Source organism: Cariama cristata, unplaced genomic scaffold (genome assembly GCF_000690535.1).
Source record: "Cariama cristata isolate BGI_N322 unplaced genomic scaffold, ASM69053v1 scaffold73, whole genome shotgun sequence".
In the NCBI taxonomy this organism is placed as follows: Eukaryota; Metazoa; Chordata; class Aves; order Cariamiformes; family Cariamidae; genus Cariama; species Cariama cristata.
Window position 1 is genome coordinate 21220 of NW_009607537.1, and position 12362 is coordinate 33581.

Consider the following 12362-nt stretch of genomic DNA (forward strand, 5'->3'; position numbering starts at 1 on the left):
GACAATCGGAAGAAGGCAATAGATTTTTAATGAAGTAAGATTTAAAAACCTCATTGATTTCAAAAGGAAGAAAAATCTTGCTTTTTGACCTTGCCTCCATCCTTCGTTCCACTAATCCAGTTACGTACACGATGACCGTGAAATGCACCAGGTGCTTTACATCAGTGTTATTTTAAGATAAGCCATTGTAACTATACATGACTGGAATAACGACAAGGAAAGGGAACAGTTCTGCAACAGCCTGTGGAATTTGAAAAATGACATTTTTTGTGAAAACTGTAATATTTAAAACCACTTTTGGTGCTTAAATGGAGGAAGCTGAGGGTCTCAATGTAGAGACAATTAAAGCTAATGTGGTCTGATCCCATGGCCTATATTGTGAAAGTACACGCTCACACAGCTTCTCCGATGACTCAAAAAGCCTGGTCTCAGGCTGCAGATCTCTCTACAAGGACGTTGATGAAATCTCTGATCTCCGTCAAAGTCTTAATTTTTATAACTTTGCTATAAGACAAAAGCAGGCACAATCCTCTTCCCCAGAGCTCACACACACGCACATGGACACCTGTCCCTCCCTTCAGAGAAATACAAAGAAAAACGTCTATTCATTAAAGGATGAGAGAATCATTACTTTCTGTCTATTTGCACCTTCAGAATGAAGTTGCCTCATTTGAAGAGTACAGCAGGAGACGCAATTTATTATTAAGGAATGCTATTTCATTTTTTTTAATCCACTCTCATTTTCAAGTCAGCTAATCTCATTTCATACTCACAGCTGATGCTCAAGATAATGTAGTATTAAAATGAAGTAAGCTCAACATAAGAGTACGAAGTACAGGCCTAAAATAATGAATCAATCTAACCTGGATTAATAGAGCAAAATGCTGGCTGTTTCAGAATGCACTGGAGCTTTACTCATTAAGGTCAATGGCTCTCCTACATAAAATCACATACATCAGTCCCTAAAATAGGATAAATAGACAATTTAATCTCATCGCATAATCAACTTTTTATTTGGAAGAAGACTGTGTGTAGCTGAAGTTTTATAAGTGACATTTGACTTCACTCTGAAGTAAAAGGTCAAAGGGAAATACCTGCATACTGTATGTACAAAACCATGAAATTCATCCTGTAACTTTTTGCAGTAGGAATGTTCTTTCTATACAGCTTCAAATAACAAAATTTAAAGCAGGTTAAAGGTACCAGGCCTTTCAGTAAGTATTTAGCACTTTTACCAATCACTAAGTATTTATTTCAGCAACTATTACTTCTACATCAATATAATGTAATAACGTATTTTCACTGTGACTGGATCCTCTACCAAAGTACTGAAAGTACTTCTTTTTTAAAGATGGTATCTTGCAGTTTCTTGCTTTTAGAAAACCAAAGACTATACACCAAAATGACGTCTATTTTAAATTCTGAAAACTGAAGTCAAGAACTAGGCAGACGTTTGACCACGTGCTCAGCTGGCTTAAAAACTGCAGAGGTACACTGATTTGAATTGGCCAAAAATATGGCTCTTCAGTGCTTCCAAAAGCTCACTGTGTATTTTCAGCCTCTTTTATTTATAGCTCAGGAATAAGCTTTCCAAATGCAAAATCTATAGCTAAAAAGAGGATGGTTATTTCCCAGTTGTTAAGAAGCTATTATGAAAGTCAGCACTGACTAAGCGAATAGAGTCAGGAAACATTTTTTTCCCCATGTCATGGAAAAATACTATCAAAAATTTCATCAATTTCATCAAGGCAAAAAGATTTTTTTTTGAGAAGTAAAAAAAAAAAAGTTTTGCTTTGGTATCTCAAAAACACATCTAAATTTCTGGTTTCAGTTTTTCTTCTGGTTTCAGTTTTTCTTCTGGTTTTAACATTTCAGTAAAATGTGAACTTTGAAATTTAAAATAATCTGAACTTGGAGAAAAACGAGCCTATTTTGTTTTAAACAACCAAGAAAGAAATACCAGCATTATATTTCTCTCAAAAAATTGGTGCCAAGAGATTTATTGAGACTCACCAAGTTTTTTTCAAGCATTTGGCAGAGCTTGGGTTCATCATGTTTTGGCAAAAGGGTTTTTTCCCCCGCTGGCTTCCCCGGCAGCTGGACCTGGCAGCGGCAGTGGGAGCCAAGCTGCTGTGACTGGTGGCCACAGGAGGGAGCAGAGCCAGAGCCTCCAAGGCAGAGGTGCCACCGACCGGACTAGGAACACTGGACTCACACCACACCACCACAGTGCGCTTTAGCAGCCTGCTCTGACAGCAGCCATCCATCACCGTCCTGCTCCGCTTTCACCTAGCCTGGGCACCCAACCAGGTAAATACCCAACTCACTGCTTGACTATGTGGCTATTAACAGAAATCAGAAATGCAAAAGGGAAAATATCTTGCTCATCCCTTTTGTATGGGTGTTATTTTTTCTTTTTTTTTTTTTTTTCCCCAAATGTTAGGTCTTTTTTTTCTGCAGTTGTTCTCATTTTGCAGAGAAGCAATTTCACAGAAGTCCTGTAAATTCATGTCAGTACCAAAAGTAGCACAGACACCTTTATTGAAAGAGAACTACGTCACATTTGTACCTCCAGGTTATTGGAAGAAACTATCCCTTCACGTCTCTTATGGTGAGCACAGACCCTACTGCGAATGGCTGGCCTCAGCCTCCCCTGCAGCAAACTGACCGTGATTACCAGCCCGTCCAGACTCCTTGTTGTATAAAGCTATCTATCCACTGACAGATCTTACAGCATCACCATCTTGTCCCTCCACCACATTTCCAGGGCGTAGTCATGCAGGGCTGCATGATTTTGATACTCATTGATTACAGTTTGAAAAGGGAACAGAAGCTTGGTTGTAGGTCCAAAAAGTGAAATCAAGAACCCATACCTGATAAATACACTATGGTAATACTTAATTAGTTGGTATTTGAGGAAGAAATGTAGCACTAATAATAGTTTTTCAGATCTGAAGAGGATACACATGGTCACACAGCAAGGTGAAGGCAGAGCTGAGGAAGGCCATAAAGCTGGGAATTTTCTTCTTCCTACTCACTAGATCATGACACTAAAAACTTACCCTTTGTATTAATGAAGAGTAATTTATTAGGAATACATTGTCCTCACAGTCTCTTTGACAGTATCACATGGGCAGTGCTCATATTATGATTCCTATACATATCTCCATATATTTTTTGAAGTGCCACCTTATGACCCCAGTTACAAATGCCTAGTTTCCAGGACTCCAGTGGAAATAAACAAGAGATAGAATTTGTTTGTCTATGAGCAAACTTAGACACGATTAGATATAAACCAATTTATCCTGCAACCAATCTGGGATTAGAGATAAACCAATTTAGTAAAGTGACAACAGTTCTAATAGTCTTCAGTTCTAATCAGAGCCGTAACAACAAACCCATCTACGAACTGGAACAATTCGATCCTTTTGACATCAAGCTCTCCCATCTGAGGAAGAAAAAACTCATAACTGAGTTTGAAGTCACACTAGTTTACATTTGTAAAGCAGTCTGCTGTGCTGGTTTTAGTTAAGTATGATGCAGAAACACTGAAAGACAGTCCAACATCCTAACTCTCAATGCATCAAACGAACAGAATCACAAAAAGGCACTACGCAAAAATGGCAGCAAGTCAACACACCCATACATTTCATATCCTGGTTCAGAGGTCACTTCTTCAGGTAGCACAAATAGAAAGCTAATGTATTCCAAGAGCACTAAATTATGTCACCAAGACTTGCTACTGCATGAGAAAATGAATTTCTCTTCCCCACGCAAAAAATTCTGTACTAGCAGAGAATTTCCAGCACGGAGATAATTGTTAGGAACTGTTAATGCCACCTTCATGGCCACACCAGGGGACAACCATAATGAAAACCAGTCCAATGTATTTAAAAGAAAACTAGGACCTACCACCTACGTCAAAAGTTTTTGGAGACACCATGCACGAATCATGGAGTGATCCAGGTTGGCAAGGACTTCTGGCAGTCATCTGGTCTAACCCCCTGCTCGAAGACGGGCCAACTTCAAAGTCAGGTCAGGTTGCTCAAGGCCGTGTTGAATCCAGTTTTAAGTATCTCCAGATCCTCTCTGGGCACCTGTTTGAGCATGTTACCACTCTATTGTGAGGAACTTATTGCCAATATGGTAGCTGGAATCTTGTTCAAAACACCCTGGAAAGAACTGTTTTCTGCAAATGGATTTGGCCCACAGTTACCTGTATTTAATTTTTAAAGGCCAAACAGAATCAGCCTTTCAGAACAGCTCCATACAATAGCTAAAAGCTATGTCAGCAGGCAAGAGGAACACCTTAATAAATTGGACATGACCTGCAATCCTACAAATAAAGAATGGTTTCAGGTTCTAAAGTAATTTTCCTGCAATTATCATGCTCCTAATGAGTGCATTACAAATCCAATATTCCTGTATTGGATTTGCCAATAATGTCCTAAGGTATTAACCTGTAAGTACATTTTTCTAGTAAGCTTTCTAAGTACAGTCATGTTACTTAGTTTCCTCTAGTTCTGAATACAAATTTTACAACAATACTGATATGGCAGCATATTTGTGTCTTGAACAATAATTCATTTTTAATAGGAAAGTTGCTGTATCCCACACTTCAAATAATTGAAATACAATGAGAACATTACTGGTAATTTGACTGTAATAGCACTGACTGGCCAGTTTTTATAGAATCAATGGAGTTTTTAGGAATGCTAAATTGCTTAGATTGTTACTTTCAACTGTTGTAAAAAGGACTTAGCACACTGAACAGATTTTTAAAAAACTTTGTTTAAAATCTCTACGTACTAAGAATTAAAAAATGAGAGCATAATATAATAACTGAATTCTCTCAAAAAATCCTGTTTGATTGGTTCAGGTGCAAGGTTTACATTACCTATTAGTCTGACATTTAATGAAACCTGTGTCTGTTTCCCTTTTTAAATTTTATTTATTTCTTCCACGCTTGCATATTTTAAAGGGTGCTGTAGCAACAGGCACTTAGATACTGGGCATTTATGGGGAATTAAATACTGGTTTGCATTCACAGACCAAAACAAATGCAGTGAATGTCACCAACCTCCAGTAATTAATTTTCATGAAACGCCCTGTGTTTTAACAGTTATTGCTTAAAAACACTTCTTTTGCAATGAATGGCCCCATATATTTTCACCAAGACATTTCAGAAATTGATATCCCACTAGGACTAAATTAAATTTTTTATTATTATCTAGCTCTATTACAACACTCACTAATTGCTAGTTTTGAGATTGGTACAATCAATCATGCAATTTACATTCCCAGAAATTGTTTTAAATTGAGTATTTTTCCATTTTTTAAATTTTAAACTAACAAAGTGCCTTCAGGGGTTAAAATTAAACAATCTAAATGTCAATAGCTTGAGTACGTTTACACGAAATCTTTTAAGTGTCACAAAGAGAAAGCAGGCTTGTGCAGGTGTGATTTCCTGATTGACTTCAGCAGATCTAAGCCTGCATGGTGGCTACAAGACCTAGTCCCATCCTTCCCTCCACCCTAGCCATACAGTCCTGATGCCTTCTTTGTGTTTATGGTTGTGCATTGTAGCCCACTGAATCAACCATCCTGTTGATCTAATTAGAGATGACAGGAAAAAATGACCCCTTTGGAGGCAGTGTGAAGACAGATCAGTATTTTATATATAAATTTATACACACAGATAGAGAGATATATGCATAAATAGATATATAAATGGATATATGTGGATAATCTACATTTTCAGCTTCAGCTAACAGTAAACCTACCATCATACTGTGTGCCAAGTTAAACCTTAGCTAATCATGAAGCTGTACAAACACTGGCATACCTAGGTGTGACTTTTGTTGGTTTGCCTAACAGGAGAAGGGTACATGATTTTCTTAATGAAGTGATAAAACGTGTGTTTGAAGTGTGTGCAGACAAGCCAGTAAGAATACTGTATCATCAAATCTCCCTTGTAACACATTACTGAAGTTAGGCTCTGTCGCCCTTAAGACTTTTAAGACAGCTCTAAGGTCAAGGATAATGATGTACTAGGTCACCATAGTAACATTCTTAATACTGAGGTAATGTAAATGTAATGTTTTACCAAGAGTATAAGATATCCTGTGTATATATTATTGATATATGACCATGTGTAGTTCATTAATTCATCCATACACTGAAGCTGTGAAGAGAGAAAAAGATACATTGGATGGTTTTATTTCAAGCCTGCTTTCCCAAGATGAACTCTCCCATCCATCATGTCATATTCCTACCAATTCACAGACTATTACAAACTGCCTGAATGTTTACTTGATTTTAATCAACAAAGAGCACTACCTTGCTTGGATTCTTACACAAGCATACTAACTTATACAAGCATGCTAACTACAAACTTCCATGCTACTGCTTAGGGCAACTTCATTGCTCCCTACAGCTACCTGAGGAGGGGATGTGGAGAGGGAGGTGCCGAGCTCTTCTCCCTGGTACTCCGTCATAGGATCATAGAATCATAGAATCATTATGGTTGGAAGAGACCTCAAAGATCATCAAGTCCAACCGTACACCTGATGCCACCCTGTCCACTAAACCATGTCTTGAAGTGCCACATCTAGACGTTTTTTGAACGTCTCCAGGGACGATGACTCCACCACCTCCCTAGGGAGCCTGTTCCAATGCCTAACGACTCTAACAGTGAAGAAGTTCTTTCTAATGTCCAGCCTGAACCTCCCCTGACGCAACTTGAGACCATTTCCTCTCGTCCTATCGCTAATTACCGGGGAGAAGAGCCCAATCCCCACCTCACTACAACCTCCTTTCAGGTAGTTGTAGAGGGCGATCAGGTCTCCCCTCAGCCTCCTCTTCTCCAGACTAAACAACCCCAGCTCCCTCAGCCGCTCCTCATAAGGCTTTTTCTCCAGGCCCTTCACCAGCCTTGTTGCCCTTAATGTGTGGAATGTGTGGGAATGGCTCAAAGCTGCACCAGAGGAGGTTCAGACTGGACATCAGGAAGCATTTCTTTACCGAGAGGGTGGTCAAATACTGAACAGGCTTCCTAGGCAGGTGGTCGATGGCCAAAACCTGTCAGTGTTTCAGAGGCATCTGGACAATGCCCTTAATAACATGCTTTAACTTTTGGTCAGCCCTGGAGTGGTCAGGCAGCTGGACCGGACGAACGTTGTAGGTCCCTTCCAGCTGAACTATTCTATTCTAAAACTGAGCTGCCTCTACCTCACAGAGAGCACATCAAGAGAGACTTAGCAATAAAGACTCAGGGTACAGGGTTACAGGCAGCTGAATGATCTGATGTCTAAGGGCTTGCCCGCTCCTCCCTCCCTGGTTCCTCCCACACATTCTTCTGGCCTTCCTACTCCTACTTGTTTACCTTGTACCAACTCCAGTAACTGTCAGACCTTTCTATGAACCTCTTAAACTCACTGATGGAGCAGAAAACCACCTAACTGGTTTTGCTGTGTTAGTTTTCTACCACATTAGAAAGTCAGAATGAACCTCAGAGGGCTCTGACAAGCTCCAGAAGCAGCACAGTGGGAGCCAACGTTCAGGAGCAGGAAGGGGAGGTGGGAACACAGCCGCCGTCTGGCAGCCATGTGCTGTTGAATCACTGCTTATGTCACATGAACGCACGTGTTTCTGGCTGCAGTACCACACGCAGCTGAGCTAACCAAATAGCTCACTGCCACCAAAAAGGGATTCTCCTTTTCCTCCCCCAGTTCCTCCCTCTTGAAACCATCCTCTCAAAGAGTTATCCACCAAGGACAAAGAAGATGTTTAATTTGATTTGCTTCTTTTGATTCTTGGGATGAGGTAACTACACTAAAGTAATGAAATCAGGAAAGGGAAATCACTGGCAGTGATGTGGAATTTTGACATGGAAGCCAATTAAAATCCTGAGATGAGCTCATGGAGATTAGCTTGTGCGTACCCACACCAGTGACAGAAGCACCATAACTCAGCATGTGCAAAATCGGATTGGAAGCTGTTTTAAAAATACTTCAGAAAACACTCCTACATCACCACGGGTTTGTCCTGGATAAACTACACCCTATAGCAGTTTCAGATAACAGTAATCCTACTATCATACTGTGTGGTGAGTTAAATGTAAGAAATTCTGGTTAGAAACATACAGCTCAAGGAACAAGAATAAATATCATGCAGTCATTTAAAACATTAACTGCAGTAACTCATTAACTACCTCCATTAACTACTAAGAGATCAACCACTATTAGATATATTTACCTCATGTATGTCTTTCATCCAGCTTGTTATACTTTGAAAACTGTCCAGATTCGTGATGTCATATACAAGAACAAAGCCTTGTGCACCACGAAAATAGCTAGTACTAAGTGTATGGAATCGTTCCTGGCCAGCAGTATCCCTGAAAAAAATTGTAAGAAATCACACACACACAAACAAAAAAAAAAGATGATCAAACTGCAGAACCCCCAAGAAAAAACACTTTATTTTAAGGAGTATTGTCCAAATTTTGAATGGTGTACCCCAACATGAAAGGACTAAGAAAACATAAGGATGAGAGAAAATCTGGGTGCCAGATACAGCAGTGAAAGAAATACACTGGAAATTTATTCTGAACAATACAGCCCTACTAGGGAAGCTAAACCAGTGGCTGAAGTCTGAGTGCAACTTCCAGCCCACCACTGTTTCTTTATATGCATAATCATTAAGATGAGTATAACTCGGGTGACAAAAAAATCTGGAGTACAAGCACTGCAGGAGTCAGAGGATATCCCATACCCTGACAAGCCCTTTGTAAACTGTGACACAGACAGTAAGCCGGTTTAGATAGAAGGTAGGTTTTGGGAAAAAGCCATAAAATACAGGGATGTAGAGATTCCTACACATAATTATGCCTTAAGAAAGCTGTAAACAAGCCTCCAAGACTTTTGTATTAAAACCTGAGATGGAGTAACTGCAGACCTAATAGTGGTGAGATAATTCATGTACAGAGTTACTCCTTGAGAAGTTAAATACTGGTAAATATAGATAACCTCCAGTATTGGATGAGATGGCTGTCAGAAGCCCTATACAGCCTTTCGAAAAACTTTAAAAACAAAAAATACAGTGTAGGTTCCCAAAGATTCACCTTACTAGCTCTCCCTCTGTGACCCTTTTGAACATCCACTTGATGAGTAATGAAATGTAAAATTTTCTTGCTTTGTCACTTCCTTCAATGTTCCTATACAATTAAATATACTTAATATGGCTTGTAGATCTGCATTGTTTGCATGCTGCAAATTTTATTGTAAAAGCAACGTAGCGACAACCCTCTTTTCTTTTTAACTTACATTAGCTGGTGCAAAAAATAGGCTCCCGGAGGCCAAATTCAAATTTTAAAATGACCCAATTGCACACACAATTAAAAGCAGATAAGATTTTTCATGCTGTAATGTAATTTAGTTGGCTCTTGTTTGTGATATAAATTAAAACTTACCATATTTGAAGTTTAACTCTTGTATCATTGAACATTACTGGCTTTACTTTAAAATCAATGCCTAGAAGAGAGAAGAAAATCTGTAACATTTCTCAAAATAACATGGATTTGCTTTGAAGATTGTACCTGAGCTCTACTTATCATGCAATTTTGAACTGAAAGTGAAAAGGGAGTATATCAAAGAAAGAATAACTAGACAACTATATACATTCAAAATGGAAGCTGTAAAAGGAAATTATTCAATGGTGAAAGCAACTATGTGCCAATCCATTACAGAAATACAATACAAAGCAATGCCAATACAAAGCAACGCAGGGGCAAGTCAAAACAAAGGTGCAGATACTCTGAAACTACATGTAGGTATTTCCATGAATAGGCAAGTGGCACGACAGCAGATTCATGGCCTATGCACAATAATGCTTGGCAAATATATGGGTAATTTCAGTTGTTTCCAGTTTCATCACAACAGTGTGGTAGCTATGAATGGGGAGGTAGAAATGCTTACAAAGCTGTTATATGCCCAACACCATTTTTCTGTCCTTACTTCCAAATCCCTAAAAAAAAAACCAACCTCGGGTTACATGAACAGGAATGGGAATTAGCTGTACTAGTTAAATGTAAAGACAAACATACACTGGATTTCATTCAAAATGAAGAGGATTGTCTCTACAGCCTTAATCACTGTGTATCCCAGATCCAGAGCGCTAATGCTGAAGTGCATTAGCACTCGAAATCAGTGCAGAATGTTGTCTCTACACACACAACAGATCTTTCCTCAAAGATATTTTCCTTGTAATTTATAGTGTTTTCCTTTATTGTAGTATCAAATTAGTACTCCAAATGTGGTAGACGATACCTGGATTTATGGGTTGTTGAAGCTCCAATCTTAATGTTAGAATCTGCCACATATCAGCTGCTTAGTTAGGCATTTCCTCAGTTAACCATTTTTTTTTCCAATTACTTTATTGCTGAAATTTTAAATACCGTTTGATAATTTCTCTGCTCATTTTTTTTTTCCACTGAAAACCAATACGGCTATTTTTGTCAATTATATTACATGAAGTTAAGGTGACATTGCGACAGCTGGCCATACCGCATGGTCAAAATTCCGTAAGGTCAAAGTATCACTACATAACATGACTTTAGAGTGGTTTTTCACCAGTAGTAATGTCATTTGAAAGAGCTAAACAGATTGAAAAAGCACAAAAATTTGAAGTTAACACCACTGCACTGATTTCTGTAACCACCTGTTTGCCAAGTTACTTTATCAAAGGAAAGCGTCCATGGCAGTAACCCAAAAATGCAGGAGACGAAATGTTCCCTTCCTTTTTACTGACGGATGTATTGTGCAAAAAACTTTGACAAGTACATTCTCACTTGCATGATTCCAATGCTATGAACATTTTTGTGTGTATGTGGTAAAAGACTTTAGGTGGATTTTTAAAATTATTATGATAATCATGTCCTTCACTTGTTGAATTTTTATTGAAGCTCCAATGGAAAGGAAAGATGAAATAATATAATTGGTATCTGTAATTAATATTACACAAAGTTTCCTTGGTGGAATTAATAATGTCAGATGGAAATGTAATTTAAGTCAAATTTGCTCATGTAAGGTGAAATTCCAACGTGATGGAAAACATTTGCTCCTGAAATTCATATGGTTTTGTTTAATTATCTGTATCACTTTCTACAATTGATGTTAGAGCAGTTGAGGGGGACAGAGAACGTTCTGGGAGGCTGCAATGTCACTTTCAAATGGCGCGTTGGGAACACCGCAAAAAATTATAATCCAGCCAGGGATTCCCAGACCTATAGGAACCAGTTCTTAGTTGACATATATTTTAATAATAAATTGCTATAGGCTTTTTTTTATTTATAAAAAGGGAAGCAGAGTGCTGAATCAGACTAAAACTTAATCTAAATTAAAATAAGGCTTATTGACTTCTTAAGTCAACTTCAAAATTTATTGACCTAAAAGGTCAATGAATGTTAGTGAAAAGCAGAAGTCAATATCTTCTGCATGCATGAATTGTTCATGTCTTTATATGAAATTTCCAGCAAACTTAGCAAATTGGAAAGACAGAAAAGAAAAATGAGAAATACAATGCCAAAGACAGCTAGCAGATTTCAGATGCTTTTAGGCCCATGTATTATACAACATGATCAACATAACAAAGCGAGCATTGATTACTGCTCTTGAGATAAATGTTATTTGAATGCAACAGCTCGTACTTGCTTCTTTTAAGCTGTCAAATGAAGCCAAGAAGGGATATACTGGGTACAAGTTCAAATTCTAGTTGTTATTTCCAAGTTTTATAGCCATGAGATTAATTTCTTTTCTTTATATTCCAAATAATAAATATGCCCATATTAGGACTGAGGCACCTGAAAGACAATTAGGTCTAAAAAGCATCAAAATAGTCAGCCACAGGGGAATTCAGCTATGAATCGCCCCTCTCTTCCCTCAATATCTATAAAATACTCTTTGGCCATCTGCAAAAATCCTCTTCAGAGAGGGTTTTTGCAGCTGGCCTAGAAAATTAAAAATTTTCACCTCAATACAGCTGGTAAGTTCCTGATATAAAAGGCCCCCCAAAATACGTCTATCCAGAGAAAATGCGAGTTTGAGCAGCTTAGCAGGATGCAACAGTGATAGCATGGGCAGAGGGTGGTACGTGCCCAGGTGCAGGTTCTACCTCGCCCACTTACTGTCATAGGACGTCTCACACTCTGGGAGCAGAGCAGCAGCTGGGATCAACTCCACGCTGGGCAAGCGCCCAGTGAGATGCTGTGGGTTGAGTTTCCACCGTGTTACTCCTACCCATACTTAACCCTTACTAGTTGTTGGTGCATTACTCGAATCAGACTCTTTTTTCTGTACACGTCAAGG

General features: G+C 38.6%; 1 protein-coding gene across 1 annotated transcript in view; it reads right to left on the bottom strand.

Moving 5' to 3' along the window:
• Positions 1-10560, bottom strand: part of LOC104156618 (ras-related protein Rab-10-like) — a gene marked incomplete at its 3' end in the record, with an annotated part of 31699 nt that extends 21139 nt beyond the window's left edge. The window contains exons 1-3 of the mRNA XM_009696743.1: positions 10503-10560; positions 9470-9530; positions 8257-8395 (exon numbers count right to left, since the gene is read on the bottom strand). Of these exons, the coding sequence (XP_009695045.1) occupies positions 8257-8395; positions 9470-9530; positions 10503-10560 (258 nt within the window). The remainder of the gene's footprint in view (positions 1-8256; positions 8396-9469; positions 9531-10502) is intronic.
• Between the last annotated feature and the right edge of the window lie 1802 nt (positions 10561-12362).